Source organism: Terrapene carolina, unplaced genomic scaffold, assembly GCF_002925995.2.
Source record: "Terrapene carolina triunguis isolate 2854851 unplaced genomic scaffold, T_m_triunguis-2.0 Scaffold229, whole genome shotgun sequence".
Lineage (NCBI taxonomy): Eukaryota > Metazoa > Chordata > Testudines > Emydidae > Terrapene > Terrapene triunguis.
The window spans coordinates 493,002-511,378 of record NW_020664580.1 but is presented as its reverse complement, the minus strand read 5'-3'; the positions used below and the strand labels follow the sequence as shown (position 1 = coordinate 511,378).

The window sequence follows — 18,377 nt, the reverse complement described above, 5'->3', positions numbered from 1 at the left end:
TGCAGTTCTTAAAGACTGATGTTTTCCAACTAGGTGAGATGGAGTAGAAGGAATGAACAGAGGTGCCTATCAAACATGGTGTAGTAGAATGGGGGCTTGATTCTCTACTGCCTTATAGCACGTATAGTCATTTACAACCAGATTTGCAAAGGGAGTACACAGTGGTACCAAGTTCCAGTGGTAATGTTTTATGCCCACTTTGCATAGCTGAAAATGACTACACAAAGTACAAGGCAATGGAGATGTAAGCCTAGATTTTCTAAGGGAATGATCTGTTGCCTCTAAGGACCAAAACAGAAGGAGAAAATATATCTGAATTTCTGCCCTGACTTTAAAAAGCTTTCCACTACCTTGTTCTTGGTAAAAAAAATTTACAAAATCCATAAAGATAATATTTGAGGTGTATGTTGCCATGTCACTGTTTCTATCCTGTTGCACCTTTACATTTCAGCTTCTTTTGTCTGTTGGAGGCAGATACCATTTATGAATTTTATTTCCAGTTGAGATGCAGGCCAATACAGAGGAACTGCATGCTGTGTTCACTCAGAGACTTTGCTTTTGTTCCTTCTTGTAATTAAAGTCATCTAGCCTGAAAGTATAGGGTTGTTCATAGTGTCTTCAAACATAACAAAGAATTCTGGCAAGGAGGATGGAAGCTGAGGGGGAAGGTGAAGATATCAAACAAAAAAGGAAGAAACAACAAAAGAAAGGTAAAATGGCCAGTTGTACAAATATCAAAAGTTTGTAGTTTCATAAAGGAGGAGGAAGAATTTGGATCATATATTTTCAGAAAACTGAGCAGTAAAATGTTTCAAAGACTTTGCTTGTTGAGCTGTCACTGAGAAAAAGAATACACAATGCTCCTTAATGATGGCTGATGCTTTTTCAGGTTGCCAGAAGTGAGACATATGGACAAACACTCTTGCTGATAAAGACAATTGAGGCATTGGGGAATATATGCTTGCTGCTTATAGATTTCCTGAAGAGACTGTTTAGCATAATGGCCCTCTGTTCATTTCTGAGGAATTTTAAGCATTGTAGGAGAAATTCATGAAACACATTGGGCCTGCTGCTTATTGCGTACCATCAAATATGTCAGTAAAATGCTTTGTGAAGACACTTAACAGGGCATAAACAAAAATGAGAATAGAATCCTGCAACGTCTTATTGCAAACTTTATTTTATCATCAAGGTCTATACCATAGTCTAACATGCAGAAAACGTAAGTTATCAATTAGATTTGTTTTGCAAACTTTTCATTAAAAATAAACAGAATTGTTGATAGTACAAATTATTTTCAGACATAATTATTATAAGAGAGGATGATTGATTATAAAAGAATACAGCAAAGTAGAGACAGACCAGGTGATTTATTTGCAACAGATTTACCAAAAATCTGGATGAAACCAGCAGAGTACAGAATTAACAAATTTTTATGCTTCCTCTGTTGCATCTACACTGGCAATTTTCAAGAAACAGCCTATCACCAGAGCAGCTCCACTGGTGCTAGCAAAGGTAGGAATGGTAATATAGACAAGCCATGATACTAGAAACACCTTGTCTACACTAGAGGTCCCATGAGGGCTAACCATGGTGCAGAAGAATCCCCACATAAGAGTTTTTAGCTACAATTCATGAATGTAGACTGGAGCTGGTTGGAAGAAGAGATTTATTTGCAGAAAAAAATGGTGAAAATGAAAAAAAATCTAAATTTTCCATGGAAAGTTTTTATTTTTCAGAAGAAATTTAAATATTGAAACATCAATGTCAAAAAGAAATATTTCAGCCAAAATATTTCAATTTCAAAATGCTGCAATGTTTGTCGCATGCTCCAATTCTCCTCTACAGGCCAGGCTTGCTGGTTTCACTACCTCTCCTATGATGCTTCACAGGAGATGTCAGCTTGGGACAATGGTCCATAAAGAAGAATGGGGACAGGAGGTAATCAAACTATAACTCCCACGAATACTGTTGCAGAACTTTCACATGAAAATATTTCAGTTTTTGGCCAAAATATTTTGATTTTCAGCATTGTGTAAAAAATTTAATTCTCCATGGAAAGCAGATGCGTCACCAAAAATTTCATTTAATTGAAACCCTAATTTTCCATTGGAAAACAGTTTTAATGGAAAAGTTGTGATTGTCTCTAGTATAGATGTGACAACCGGCCTGTTCACTGACACACCAGGTCTGAACCAGGGACCTCCAGGGCTAAAAGCAAGTACTACTACAGCTTGAGCTAAGGAGCCATGGTTCTCTAGCTGGGGGGCTGTAACAACTCCCCTCTGTGAATCAGTACTGTGGGGGACCTGTAAGACACACTCAGCAATGAGTCACAAAGACACAACATTAGCAGATTTGATTTTAAGTTACGTTGATGTAAAATCAGGAGTGAAGTCCATGGAGTTCCAGTGGTGTAAAACTAGCATGAGAGAGATCTGGCCCAGAAATGTCTAACATGTAGAATGTATTTGGTTTGGTTTGTTTTTTAATAGCTGACCGAGCTAAACACAGCCTGTGAAGAAAGAGAGTCAAAATGGGTTTTGTTGATCCTCCAAATCACACTGGGTAGACTCAGCCTGTTAGGGTAACAGAACGAATGCCGAGATTAAACTCAAATCAAAACCCAAACATTTTCACAAATATGAAAAATTTCACACAAGATCACATTATTTAGCATGTCCTAAATCCCATACTGGGTCACCAAATTGTTACATAGCTTACATTTTGCTGTAGCTAAATCAGGTTATGTGTAAACATACTTTTCCGACATAGTGGACAGCCCTGTATGTAGAGGGCCAGAAATGGCAGAGGTGTCAAATAGTTCTTCTATCCCTTGCTATTTGACCACTCAGGCCAGTTTATTGGCAGAAGTCCCTAAACCAACTGTTTTCTATTGCAGACAAGGAGTGGTTTTTCAGCTTCAACATCAACCGTTATCATATTATTCACAAATAACTAAGCTGCAGGAAATTCTGCCTGATTTTATTAGTTCATGGCTTACTGAGAGAGCATTCCATGTTCCTTCAAAGTGTGTGCAATGGGAAACCAGCCCATTCACTCTGTCTTGCATACGCAATAGAGCCGGAGGGACAGAGATGATTTCCATGAGATAACCACACTTTAGGACTGTTAAAAATATGAAATGCAACCTCACACGTAGACACTGCTATGGTCTGTACTGTCAGTGTTTAGTTTGCAAATAAGCATGGCCATTGCTAATAGATCATGATAGGTCTCTTTCAAACATTCTCTGCATTTCTGTGTATTTTATTTGAGTTTTAAGGGAAAGCAAAGTTGGATGCCTAAGGGGTTTATTTGTACAGGATATAATTATTGATGACATCCTAGAGACAGATCATGTCTTGCCATTCATGCGTGTGCAAGGGGGCAAGGATTGCTCAGACCTAGTGCCTACAGGAGTGCAATCATCCCCTTGACACTTGACCATGACCTTGCCCCCCGCCCTCTGGCCAACAGAGTTGACTCCATATGGTTGGGAACTCAAACTACACACTTTAAAAGGGTGCAGAGCACTGTTCTGTCTCCCACCACTCCCTCCCAGAGACACTGTTTCTACTATACCTCAGGCACCCCTCCAGGAGCTCCCACTGAGCCCGTGTATCTCACTTCCTCCCCGTGCTGCTGAGCTGTGCCTTGAAGGCAGGTTCCAGCCATTAAAGCTTGGAAAGGGTTTCAAAGTGGCTTACTTACTGTGTGGGTGGGTTCTTATTTTGATTTACCAGATTAAATGAATAGCTGTTCTCTGGAATTTGTGGGGATTATCTTTTTACCTCCCCAAAAATATAACTGAATTTGAGACAGCAGATTAGAATACAAGATGTTAACTAAAACTTGTGGCACCTTAGAGACTAACAAATTTCCTCATTGTTTTTGCTGATACAGACTAACACGGCTACCACTCTGAAAGATATTAACAAAACACAATCTCCGCTCATATTAGTATTGAGTCCATTTGTACTGCTGTAGGGCACTAATGTTCTAATCAGTTTCAGCCTCATTTTCACTGTAAAATTACTCTGATATAATCACTGCTTTTCTTCTCTTGCTGTTATTTTGGTTCCCAAAAAGATAAAAGTTCTGTAGCTTTCATTTTTAATAGTAGCTCTGACCTGGCCTGGCTTCCTAGGACTGAAGTGTGTCCTGACAAACCAGATTGTTGAAGTTAATTATTAAAAAGGATACTGTCAAGCTATTTTGCTGACTTTAAGAATCCGTTTTCTCATACTTGGTTATTATAACCCCTTGGAAACCTGAGATTGTTTATTTTCCTTCATTGTTGGTAGGCTTGCTAATGGGTTAGGTTAGTAATGTCATGTGAGTACGTATTCCAGATACCTATGCTGCAGCCCGTAGCCTTTGGCACTTCATGGTGATAGCAGGATGGAACTAAGATCCTCCCAACCTCCTAAAGAGGAATCTGTCAGCTATTGAATCAGCATACAAGAGCAATCCCACATTTGCACTGCTACTGCCCAGTAGAGGGCAGCAGTACACATCCACATTAGTTCATTTCTATTTTATGGCGAATCAGTGTCCATTCCTTAGTTGAGGTGATATAGCTTCTTCTGATAAGCGTAGGTCCCGATCCTGCACATAGGGACATGCTTAGCTTTACAATTGTGAGCAGCCCTGTCGATTTCAATGTGGTAGAAAAGTTAAGCATGTGCCTGAGTGTTTGCAGGATCAAGGTCTTAATGATCACTTTTCATCTACCTTCCCAAAAAAGAAATCACTTCCCTTGAAACTTCACAAGCTACATCTCATCTTAGGGTGTGGAAACTTTGGAGGGAAACCAACAGGAAAGGGGTTTTAAAGTTATGGTGTTTTCAAAAAATCCCTGCAGGATTATTTTGAAAAATATCTTATGTTTTGGAGTTCACTGTCTCTCCAAAACATCTTGGCCTACAAGCTCAAGCTTATTTTGTTGGCCTTGCTGAGAAGTACCTTGTCATTTTTTGTGGGGAGTGTAATGGGGAATTACAAAGATGTATAATATAAAGATCTCATAGTGGGGTATAACATACTCCATGCTAAGGCTGGCACAGAAGGGACTAACTAGGGACTTAATAGAGCAATGATATAAGGAAGTCAGAGGTGGGTCCCTAAGGGGAAGAGAAAACTCCCTTTGACTGCCCAGCCAGGAAGCAAAATCAGGAAGCATCCAGGGCAGGAACAGAAGCAGGAGTAGCTGGGCATTGATCATCTTGCTTACACTGAAACTACACCCATTAATTGCCTTTGTAAGTTAAGGGCTGTTTGTTTTTCCCATGGATAAAGAAAGTCATTGTTCATTTGCTGTTTACTCCTTTTTCTGGCCGAGCTTAAGAACACACTGGGTCTGACTTCTTATACATTGGGCCAGTGTGGCAAGGGGCCTGCACAGAACTGTGGGGACCTTTAAGTGGCAAGTTGCAGTATTTATTTTCCCCCGTGTTTGCAATTTTACTCTCAAACCCGTGGCTATGGGTTCAGCCACACGCCTACACAGCTCTTTCACACGCAGCAACACTTACAATTAATTTTTAAACTGTTATAAAACTAAACTGACTTGCAGTTGTCTCCAGGCCGTGCTGCTGCTGTTAACCTGCGCCAGATACAGCGGGGGAGCATGGGAGGGGGCAGGAGCCTATGGGGAAAAGCAGAAAGGTAGGCATTTGGCAGAGGTATGGAGGGAGGCATGGGAGGATGTGGAGGACTGGAATGAAGATGAAATGGGGGGGCGCAAATGGAGGCGTGGCTGCGGCATACGTCTGTCCCCAGTGATCTCAGAATGGGAGGGGCCTTGGGGGAGGCAAGAGGAGCAGGAATATAAATCACAGGAGACTTGTAGGACATAAAGAGGGACTGAGGGCCTGCCAAGAATGTGGAAAGAGGAGTGGCATGGAAGGGGATGCCAGGAACTGGGGGAGTGTGAAATGTGCTATAGGTGACCTGGGGAGGAAAGGTGCAGGATGCAGGGTATCATACAACATGTACCGGAGGGCAGGGAAGACAAAAGAGAGACTCAGACTGTAAGCTCTTTGGGGCAGAGACCATCTTTTTGTTCTGTGTTTGTACAACACCTAGTACAATGGGGTCCTGGACCACGACTGGGGCTCTACAATACCACCACTACCAGTAATAATAATGTGGATGGGAGGCTAGGGAGGGATGAGTCCTTCATACACGGTAACTCTTTGTAAACCTGTATTTTTTTTTAAATATAAAACTTGAAGCACTTAAAGAATTTGGTGTCAACAACAGCCTCCCTTCTTTCTTCCCCATGCCCTGGATACCTCATGTGTATAATTCCTTCTGTAGGAGGGGAATCCCCAGTAGGGAGGCTCATATGGTAAGTCAGAGCAGCCCCCCGCCACTTTGATGCCAACCTGACTTAAATGGTTGTTGTTCATTTACAAAAAACAAACAAACAAAACACTGCACAGAAATAACCAACCACAAAACCTTTGATTTGTTAAGAAAGGGTAAAGGTTAGAAGTGTGTTCCAGTGGAGTCCAGCTAAAACTCCCCCATAGCTTTATTTTAAAAAACCATTAATGTCTTGAAATGTACAGGTAAGGAATCCAGTCAGTTTCCCACTGCTATATCCTCTGTCTCCCACTATGTCCCCACTTGACTCTCACCACTCACCCAATCTTAATTTTGCTCTCTAAACCTTGCAGAAATATATAGCAAAGGTCAAAATAATGCATTACTAGATTATAAAATCCCATTTTCATTGAAGGAAGTCATTTCCGATGTTAGAGTAGAGCAACAGCTCTGCTATAATTAAGGTTAAGTACCGTACCATTAACATACTGCCACATTACTCATTGCAAACAAACTGTGTCAAATTATCTGCAAGTGTAAACTGATGCAACCAATGGAGCTGTGCCAATGTACATCTGCAGAGATTTTAGCACATCAGGTTTAGATTGTTGCACAATATAACTTAAACTACAAATCTCCATGCTTTATATTCACTTCTATATAGCTATCCCACACCAACGTTTCAGAACATCAAACCAGTCATTCCAATTCTATTCTTCTAAGCCACTACATATAATATCATAAGAACTTTGACATAACTTAATGTACTCTGGAACTATATTTCTTTTTAAATTTTTATTGTGTATTTGATAAGCATTATATAAAATCACTGTATTTCCATTACAGTACAAAACAGGAGTGTAAATTTAAGGCTGGGTGTAAAGTGCAAGTTACTGGGTGTAAAGTGGTAATGGTGAGTGATGAAGGCTTATATTGCTGCGGGAGACTTTAATAGTTCATTTCCAAACTCTTTAAAGTGTGGGAGGTTTTGTTTTTTGTTTTTAATTTGGAACATTGTCTAGATTCCAAGGCACAAAGAGGTGCACACCCTGACCCTTACGGGGCACTGCCCACGGGACTGCCACAGAGATTTTTGGATTCGCAGGACTGAGCCAAATGTGGCAATTTCACCACACGATGCCTGGTGTGACGCCATCAGCTGTGGTTACTCTGCCTGGCACAATGGTCCTCAGTAGACTGAGAATTTGATTATGATGATTGGGACTCCACTGAAACACACTTTTACCCTTAACTCATCTTAAAGTTTATTTGGGAATATAAATATAAAATGTTATTAATTGCAATTTCTCTCTCTGAGGCCTGAGCAATTTTCCAGCTCTTGTTTCTAGTCTCGCAGACTCATTTAATATCAGATCTTGTGTGGTAAGTTATTTTATGGAAAAGATGGTACTGAAATGCATGTTACTAATTACTGAGAACAAAGCATGTTACATGACACTAGCCAGAGAGAGCCTTGCCCAAAGGGTCCCACAGGGATACACATGTAAGGTTAACTCTGATATTTCATGACTTACGTGTTTAACCATGCAACATTAATGTTCTCTTTATGTGTTTCGTATAGATATTGTGTACTTGTGTGCACACATAAGACATATGCATTGAAACATTGATTTATCAGGTTTACATGTGCAGTAGGTACCTACATGCATAGGCGGCAAGTTCTATGGCCCTGTGGTGCCGGGGCAACAGGAATATTCCTGGCCCGGGGCCTGGCTCCAGCAATGTCTCTCCCTTGGCCCCACCTTCAGCCCCTGGGCGCTTCCCCTCGCGCATCCCCCGGGTGATTTAAAATGGGCTGGAGCCCCCACCCCCCACCAGCAGTGCAATGGAGCTGAGCGGCTTCCTGCTTGCTTGCTCCACGTGGCTGCCGACCCCTCCCTGTGGCCCCTGGGCAGGGTGGGACTGTGTCTACACGTGCTGCTTCCACCCCAAGCGCCCCTACGGCCAATAGGAAGCTGCGGGGGCGGTTCCTGGGGGTAGCAGCGCAGAGAGGCCCCTCCTGGCCCACACTGCCTAGGAGCCTCAGGTAAATGCCGTGCCCCCCCCTTCCACAGCCTGCACCCCCACCCTTTTCCCACACACCCCCTCCCACCCCCAAACTCTCTTCCAGAGCCTGCACCCTCGCCCTCCACACCCCCTCCCATCCCCAAACTCCCTTCCAGAGCCTGCACCCCACCCCCAGGCCAGAGTCTGTACCCAAACTCCCTCCCAGAGCCTTAGGCAGGTGAGGGGGGGCAGAGTTTGGGGAGGTGGGCTCTGGGCATTCTGGGCACCACCAAAATTTCTACAAACCTGCCACCCCTGCCTACATACTTATTGGGGTAATTCCTCTACCCTGCCTGCTCCATTCTGGCTGGCAAGTATGCTAATGAAATGCACAAGAATCCTGCACTCTGTGCACTTCCGAGAGCAGCAATCTTTTATATTTTAATATCCCTCGGCTTAGAAGGATAGTTACAATGATGGGACAGCTCTATCACAAACACACCTAGCCCCTGCCCTTGGTGTTGTCAGCTATTGTGTTGTGTAAGCATTTTAACAATGCTGTAAACCTTGTTTTGTGAATCTTTCATGAGCTGGCAATTAAAGAATAAAAAAACAGTAACAATATGTACTTCTCTAGTACTTTACACCAAGGAGTTCAAAGACCCTGACAAATTCTAATTCTCACAGCATCCCTTTAAGGTAGCTAAGTACTATACCCATTTTATAAACAGATAAACATGGGCCCTATCTACAGGACAGGAATATTTCAAATCGTTTTCGTGGCTGCTAACACTGTTTCAGCTCTGCCAGTATTAACCCCACTGGGACCCCTCCTGTGGATTACCCAATGTCTGCTGCCACTGTTTTAAGCACCATGTTATCTAATGCTGCTCACAGCAAGCCAGGATGCTTAAAACAATGGTGGCAGGTTTTTTAGTCTATGTTTACGCTACAGTGGCACAGCTACAGCACTGCAGCTGTGCCACCGTAGCATATAGACATGCTACAGTGATGCAAGGGGTTTTTCTGTCACTGTAGTTATCCGCCCCTCTGAGCAGTAGTTTAGGTGATGAAAGAATTCATCTATCGACCTAGTGCTGTCTACGCTGGGACTCAGGCTGGCTTAATGACGTCTCTCAGGGATGAGCAATGTAGCTAGGGCAACCTAACTTTTAGGTGTAGATGTTGCCAATACTGGTAACGATGAACTGATGTTAGCAACTGGGAAAGCTGTGAAAAAATTTGCTTAGGACAGGTCTACTCTAAAAAGTTAAGTCGACCCAGATAGGTGTCTCAGGGGTGTGAAAAATCCACATCCTGGAGCAACGTAGGTTAGCAGACCTAAGCCCTAGTGTAGAGGACATTAGGTGGATGGAAGAATTCTTCTGTCGACTTAGCTGCAAGCTCTCCGGGAGATGGAGTAATTACAGTAATGGGAGAACCCCTCCCAGTGCTGTAGTGAGTGGCTACACTGAAGTGCTACAGTGGCGCAGCTGTACCAGTGTAGCAGTTTAAATGTAGACATAGCTGAGTGTAGACAGGGTTTAGATGTTGTGACATTCCCAAAGTCACACAGTGAGTCAGTGCCAGTACTGTGCTCTAAGTCAGTGGTTTTCAAACTTTTTTTTCTGGCAACTCAGTTGAAGAAAATGGTTGATGCCCGCGACCCAACAGAGCTGGGAATGAGTCTAGGGTGTGGGAGGGGCTCGGGGCTGGGGCAGAGGGTTGGGGTGCGGGGGTGAGGGCTGCAGGGTGGGGCCAGGAATGAGGGGTTCAGGGTGTGGGAAGGAGCTCTGGGCTGGGGCAGGGGTGTGGGAGGGGGTCACAGCTCTGGGCTGGGGGTGCAGGCTCTGGGGTGGGGCCAGGGATGAGGAGTTTGGGGTGTATGAGGGGGCTCCGGGTTTGGGGGGGGGCTCAGGGCTGGGGCAGAGAATTGGGGTGTGGGCTTACCTTGGGCGGCTCCCGGTCAGCGGTGCAGCGGGGGTGCTAAGGCAGGCTTCCTGTCTGTCCTGGCACTGCGGACCACGCTGCGCCCCGGAAGTGGCCAGCAGCAGGTCCGGCTCCTAGGGGGAAGCGCACAAGTGGCTCTGCGTGGTTCTCACCCACAGGCACTGCCCCCCCAGCTACCATTGGCCAGGAACCGGCCAATGGGAGTACTGAGACGGTGCTCGGTGCAGGGACAGCGTGCAGAGCCCTGTGGCTCCCCAGCCTAGGAGCCGGACCTGCTTCTGGCCGCTTCTGGGGCACAGCGCAGTGTGAGAACAGGTAGGGACTAGCCTGTCTTAGCCAGGCAGCACCACTGATGGGACTCTTAATGGCTCAGTCGGCGGTGCTGACCAGAGCTGCCGTGACCCAGTGCCTTACATTCCGTGACCCAATACTGGGTTGCGACCCACAGTTTGAAAACACTGCTCTAAGAATTTAAACAGCCCTCTCCTTTTGTTACAAAGGCCAATGTCTTATTGACAAGGAAAATTCCTAGTGTGGGTGCATGTTAAGGAGTCAAAGTCCTTTTGCAAACAATACTTATGCCACACCCCTTTACCACGAAATACATGTCCCAAAATGGAAGGTTCTAATTTGCATTATACTTATACTCAGATGAAATGGTTTTTCTGCTAATTAGATTACACATATCCTGTACAGATACTGACTTCCAGCTGTATGGTTACCTCTCAAACATCCCATAGCACAAAAAAATCTCTGTGCTCTGACTGGCTGGGGCCATTCAGAGCAACTCCCTGCTGGACTTGGTCTAAAAAACATCTCTCAGAGAAGAGGACATTTTCAAGCTGCTGCTGGCTACATCTTCCACTAGCACATCCTTGAGCAAAGGCACATCAGACAAGCTTCAGTCTTAGACTATGTCTACACTGCACTTTCGTTGGTAAAACTTTTGTGGGTCAGGGGTGTGAAAAAAACACCCCCGACCAACAAAAGTTTTACTGACGAAAAGCACCAGTGTGGACAGTGCTATGTCTGTGAGAGATGCTCTCCCGCTGACAAAGCCCTACCACCCATCCGCAGGAGAGCTCTCTCCTGCCGACGAAGAGCAGCTTTAAGGGGCACAGTGTAGACACAGCCTTACTCTCATTTGCAGCTTCAGAATGGTCCAGCTGTGGAGAATCCCCACAGCTACCTCACTCAGCTATTTAATGGAGAGGTGAGGAGAAATTTGTAGGACTATATTTAATACAAAATGAAATTTCTCGTTTGGGGTGAGGTCCTGGGCAGCAAAAAGGTAGAAGGTAGAATGCTAATCTGAGCATGCCTTCTGTTTGAGGAAATACAGGCTAAATCAATCTTAGTGGCCTTTGGTCTCCAAGTTGAGTAGCTTAAAATAAGGTTATTAGATCATTAAGAGGAGACACCCTTAAGTTAGCAGCAAACAAAAAAAAAATAGCACAACTTGTACATAAACATTTATGATTTTAAATAACCAATTCAGTGATTTACATAGCATCTTGCTGGGTTTTTCCTTATTTTCCTCAATGTCCCAGTTTAAGCCCTTTGAATCATCTCACTTCTTACCTCCTGGGCATTTTCTGCCTGCTGTTTATCTCGCTAGTTTTGAACTGGGAGCACAGACCTGCTGCATCATATTAAGCAAATGGACTAGCAGTATTTTTCCACCCCGTGCCATAGAACTAGCGCCCTGCCCACGTTGCACCCAAATATTTCAATTGCTTCACAGTGCATCGCTGGGCGGCGCGGCCGGAGCGTGGGGAGGTGGTGCACAGAGATCTGTTTGCTCAGAACACACGCTGCTTTGGTTGCAATCCCTTTGACAGCAGCGTGATGGTTATCCTGGCTCCGGCTGCCCAACACAGTACGCACAGTCCGGGCCCTGAAATGCAACCGAGTGAGGCGTTCAAGCAAAGGTTATCGGGGGGCGGGAATCCCAAAGGGCGCTTCACCTTGTAACCATAAAAAAGTACAGGAAAGAAAGCAGCAAGGAGAGTTAAACAAAACCCCGAGCCTTGGACAGATCTGGGCCGACAGGCCGGTGCGTGCTGGGGAGAGCCGCGCAAGGCTGCTCTGGGACGCAGCAGGTTTTAATGAGCCAGATTCTGGTCCCGCTGAATCGGGGCGTCACTGAGCGAAGCCAGCGGGGCCCCTCCCCGGCAGGCGGTGGGGTGTGTGTATGTGGGGGGGGGTGTCTCTGAGGGCTGTGATTGGCCCTTAGGGAACGATCCCCCAAGTTCTTCAGAGGGCAAGATTATGTCCCCGGAGCGGGGGCTCCCTGGCCTCTTGCCCCCCCCTGCTCCGGCTCCAAGTTACAGTCGCTCCGGGCGGGCGCGCCCCGGTCCCCAGCCCCGGTGCCCACCCCACCCAGGCCCCAGTGCCTGCATCCCTGGCGTGCAGGTGCCGGCAGCCCCCAGGCTCAGACCCCACGTGCTCAGCGCTGCCCGGGTAGAGTCCTGGCTCCGCAGAGATCCCCGGCAGCGCTGCTCCCTCCGGCCCGGCTCTGCCGTCTGCAGCAGCCTCCTCCGCGGGAGAGGGGAGCGTAGCTCCGCCTCTGGCGGCTCGGGGACTGCCCCATAAAGGCAGCTGCCGGCGGGCAGCCGGACCCGAGCTGCAGCATCTGCCCGTGTGTATCGCGCGCGGCGCTTGGCGAGTCCCGACCCCTGCCGGCCCCCAGAGGGAAGCAGCAGTAGCAGCAGCCCGCCCGTGGGCAGGGGGATCACAGCGCCTGCACGCGCGGAGCCATCCCCGCCAGGGGCAAGGACCGAGGGGCAAAGGCATTGCAGAGCGCCTGGCGCTCCCAGCCAGGGCAGTTCGGTGCGTTGTGCAGATGAGCTTGGAGATGAGACCGGTGCCCTTAGCCGAGAGGCTTCTGGTTCTTCCAGCAGCCCTGGCACAGGAGAAGAGCTCGGGGGACCATACAGCGGTCAGCGGACCTCACTTCTTTCAGATCGTCTCTTTCAAATGGCATCATGTGCAGGAGCCCTACATCATTGCGCTCTGGATACTTGTGGCTAGTCTGGCCAAAATCGGTGAGTCCAGAGCTCTATGTACATCTGCCCTGTCTGATCGCCCCACTTTAAGTAAAAGAGGCTCGTTATCACCTGCATTGTTCCCTTTTCTATACCCAGGGGGGCTGTTTTACTGTATTCTTTGCCAGCTTCGTTTCTGAACAGTGCCAGCCACAGCGTTCAGCAGTGGGGTTTTGGCTGTACCTGTGGATAACTCACTAGTTCATTCTCATTGGCTAGGACCATAGCGTTTGTATCTGATGGTTTATGAACGCAGTCTTATTGTCATTGGTCCCGGGGAAAGTGTTACAAAACTAAACCAAGTACGGAATAGGAAATCAAATTTGGTTATCTATAAAACGACCGCACTTGCATATGATATGCCTTCCACCTCTTATTATAACTGGCAGCAATGTTACATAATGAAACTTTAAACAAATATTGCAAACCCACTTATCTGGAGCATTAGTATCCTCTGCTATTGTAATTCAGTATGGTGTTACCTGGAGGAGAATGCAAAAGTGCAACCGTTTATGTGGAATATGGGTCAATTTGTATGTTTTAACTAACCAAGAGCTATTGTTTTCTGATCTGTGTGACATTTCTAAAAGTGCAAGAGTTTATATCTTTCCATATTATTATTACTAAGGTCTAAGCAATTTTATGTTTGTTTGCTAGTTAGCCGAAATTGATGTTAATAGTTTGATGCTATTATCTGTGAAGGTCAATGTACCTCAAACTAGATCTCCAATTTTGCTGTAATGTTAAACATCTTACAGGGATGATTCACCTCCAAAAAGAAACCAAATGCAAATGCTATTGGCCGATTGAAAGGCCATCACATTTTATAGATGAATTTCCTTACTTGTGTTAATAATAGTAATAATTAATAATACTTTAGATTATTAACATTTAAATATGTTTACAAATTTAATTCATTGTTCACTTTCAATGTAGGTTGCAGGTCACTCAGATTGGAAATTGTAAAGAGACTAGTCTCTTTTACTTTTGGTTGGGGACACATTCTCACAATGCAGCAATGTTTGGGTTGCAAACAGCATTTAAATCCAAACAAAATTGTTTCCATTAATATTTTAAAAATGAATGAAGTATATGAATGCCAGTTTCAGTATAACTTTTTAAAACAAAACTTAAGTTTGGGGCTTCATCTACCTGAAAGTGTATGTGTAAACTTAAGATCTCTGTGAGAATAAAGTTATGAAACATATTAAGAAAATGTGCTTGGAAAGTGTAATCTCCTAATAAACAAGATACCTAAATGATCTATAAAATGTAGAGTTTTGATTTGGTTGACTTTCATTGACAAGTTATGTCAATTTGAAGAGACATAAAAAGTGGACAGTGACTGTTATTCAGTAGCCTTGGATACTTTTTGACTCTGAAAAAATAAAATTGGTGATTGGAGAAAGGGGTATAGGCAAAAGAGTAGCGCCACTGGCAGCAGATAAATTAAGAAATTACGAAAATACACTGGTTGCCAATTTGAGCCTCCTTTTGGGGATACTCTCCTAGTAAAGTATTTTTGGGTTTGTGGTTTGTGTTGTTATGAATTGGCTTCTGTGTATGTGTACCACTGCTCTCTACTGAATGGAATCAGTGCTGTACAGCTGTATGTCATAAGCTCTATACAGCTAACAGCTAGTGAGGATTCTCATTTAGCTTAGTGGTAAGTAACTTTTGAAGCATGATGAGTTCTATTTCAGCTTTCACCATGAAGTCCTGAGTAGACAGTGTTGTGCTGCATAATGGTGTCCATTAAGTCTTTGGTGTCCTTGGATTTGTTCCAGTATCATTTTAAGGCAGAGGCAAATAATTCAGAAACTACATCTGGCTCAGTTTTTAAATTATTGGAGCTCTCTTCATTGCTACACAGATTCAGTGACCATTGCTGGTGGACAGTGACCCCAGATACTTCCCTTCTCCTCTCTGCCCATTTTTGTAACTGTGTTTCACTTGAGCTGGTCTCTGGAGGGGCACTGAGCAATAACTGCATACTGTAAAGCACCAGTAGCACGTCTTGAGCTGGTTTAGCTGCTCCCACCAGCCACCAATCAGATGAGTGAAATGCAGAAATGACCACTGCTGATTGGTGCTGACAGAGCGAGGGTGTCTGATTTGGCTCAAATGGGAGTAGTTTTTTTCAAGGAGACAAGACGGGTGAGGTAATATTAGCCCAATTTCCGCTGGTGAGAGAGACAAGCTTTCGAGCCACACAGAGGTCTTCTTCAGGGCTGGGAAAGGTACTCAGGAGTGTGACAGCTAAATGCAAGGTGGCACAGATTGTTTAGCATAAGCAGTTAGCACATATTCTAACGGACCAGTCAAGGTGAAGTTTGTTTCAGTCAGATCAGCTGCAGCCCTGACTAAACGGGATGCTGGAAAAAGGGAGGTAAAAAGGAAATGAATGTTGTTGAGCAGGATTTAAGGAGGGGAGCGGGAGAAAAAGACTAAGGGGGAACTCCCACAGGTAGGCATAGCAGGAAAAAGGAAGAAGATAAAATGCAAGAGACAGACTTTCTGTCTTGCTCTGCTTCTTTCTTAGTGCCAAGGTAGCACAGATTAACCTCAGCCTCCTGGCTGAGGATACCTCTGAATGGTGGATTCTTGAGCAGACATGGAGATGCCTCTTATACCTCCCTCCCTATGGCCCCTGGTGCAGTGGCCATGTCAGGGGATGGGAGAGGCATTTTAGGGGTGGGTAGAAGTGGCTGGAGTAAAATATACTCCAGCAATCCCTAGATGGCAGATGGTCCCTAGGGGCTGCTGTAACCAGTTTGGGGCTGGGGCTGGGCAGAGAAAGGGGGAGCCTTAACAGTCCCATCTGCTGTACCCAGTAGAAAGCACAGCAGATAATCTGTCCCATAAAATATTTTAAAATTGCTTGATCAGCTATCTGATGCCAAAATATTACTCCAAAGTATGCACCAATAAGTTTGATTTTATTAAAGTGGTGCTAGTGACTCCATAGTTACTCTTCTGATGAGATCTGCAGGTATGGTGAGATCCTACAAAATCCTTTTGTAGCTATATATAAATACAATCAAATGACATGATTTTGTAGGAGGAGGATTCTTGGAAGTTAATGAATGGAAGGTGGGCAAGTAAGCTAAGTCTCCCTTCGCATGTGGAAGTAACCATCAGTTTTATTTTCCACACCAGTAGTGACACTGGCTTTACATGTATTTTGTGCATCTGACGGGCAAGTATGTGAGTGCATTTAGGACCTGGCTATTGTGATTCATATTTGTTTGCAGAACATAATGTGCCACTGACAAGTTATTCTAGTGAAGAACTTTCAGAGTATTACCAAGTAAGCTTACATATCATGGCATACAGTTTTTCTATCTGAAATGGGGGTAGTCTTCAAAAATGAAGAAAATTGTATGTGGTATTTCAGTTTTCCCCATTTTCTTTTTTTTTCTGCATCAAGAATACTTCTCCCTCCTGCCCAAGTTGGTATGATTGCAGGTATGGGGACAGTGTCAGCACTAGTCTGGTCTCCTTCACTGGTTCCCACCCTGCACACATTTTTCCTTGGATTGGTAGTGGCTGGGAACAGTAAGGTGGGAACTATGTGATGCAGCTGAGTGTGCTATCTCATATATCAAATTTAATTAGATTGGGTTCTATTCCTTTAAAAGGTTCCTGTTACCTGTTCTAGGATACATGGTGTTATCCTTTGGCCTATGGGATTTATTTCTTCTCATGAAAGGCTCGCTTATCAATATCCTTAGGCAGGGAGGCCAATAAATCCTTTACATGTGAAAAGTTAAACACATGAGTAAGACCATGTCTATACTAGAAAGGGTTTGCCATTATAGCTATGCTGGCAAGCCCTCCTAGTGGAGATGCAGCTTATATCAGCAAAAGGACTTTTTTAGCTGCATGACAGCTTCTACGTTAGGATTTCTGAGTTATGCTGAGTAGGCGTGTGAATTTTTTTCATACCCTTAATTGACATAGTTATGTCTGAAAAATGTTTAAGCGTAGGTCAGGCTTAAAGTGAAAGACAAGAAGGGACACTCACTGCCCCCACCTCACGCATCATTTTTGTTTGTGTGGTTTTTTTTTAAAACACACCTTCCAGGTCTCTTTGATATCATAAAGAAACAAAATAAGCACACAATCTTCCCCACCCCTTTAAAGGGCAGGGAATGAGAATAGAAGTCACACAATGGGAGAGAAGAATATTACAAAAAAGCCAGAAGTAGGAAAGAGACCAAAAATTCATCCAAGGGAGTGGGTACAGGGAAAAGACAATAAGCTCAGGAGAAAAATGGAAGCAAATCTCTTTGTTTCAATGCAGAGATTGTATTGCCAATTTCTTTTCTGCTGTCACTCTAACAGTGACTGTTATGTCATCACCACCAAAGAAAGGTATGTTTTTACTGCAGGATAACTAACGTGCATTAGCTATCTTGCAGTAACATCCTAGTGGAGACAAGGTTCGGTAGTTTTTACCATACGAGGTGAGGTCAATACTATTCTCCTGCCCATGGTTTATTTCAAGGTAAAAACTACAATGCCTCATCTTCACTAGAATTTGACAGCAGAATAGCTAATGTATGTTCGTTATCCTGCAGTAAAAATCCCATGGTAAAAATCCCCCTACCTTTTTTGTGATGAAGACATAGCCAATGACAATGCAGTTGATTGCATGGCTTACCTTAACCACAAACAAGACAAGTTACCACTTTCACCTCTGCCATCTTGCACATTGATGTTGCAATTTGCAGGCCTACTCAGGCCAGATCTACACTAGAAAAGGTTTGCCAGTAGTGCTATATTGGCAAACCCTCCCAGCATCGATGCAGCTTATACCAGCAAAAAAGTGCTTTTGCTGGTATACTTATACTGATTCACTGAGCAAAATAAGCTACATACCAGTGACAGCACTCTTATGCCAATGTAACCACGTCTACACTAAGGCTTTTGCTGGGTATAGAAATGTTGCCAAAAAATAATATCCCTTACAGACATTGCTATACCAGCAAAAATTTCTAGTGTAGAGCTGGCCTCAATCTCACCCACTGGCAACAG

The 18,377-nt window shown here is 44.4% G+C and overlaps 1 protein-coding gene across 1 annotated transcript in view; it reads left to right on the top strand.

The window, feature by feature from the left end:
- The first annotated feature begins 13,135 nt into the window (after positions 1-13,135).
- Positions 13,136-18,377, top strand: part of SLC9A3 (solute carrier family 9 member A3) — a 68,699-nt gene continuing 63,457 nt past the window's right edge. The window contains exon 1 of the mRNA XM_024218573.2: positions 13,136-13,337. Within this exon, the coding sequence (XP_024074341.2) occupies positions 13,136-13,337 (202 nt within the window). The remainder of the gene's footprint in view (positions 13,338-18,377) is intronic.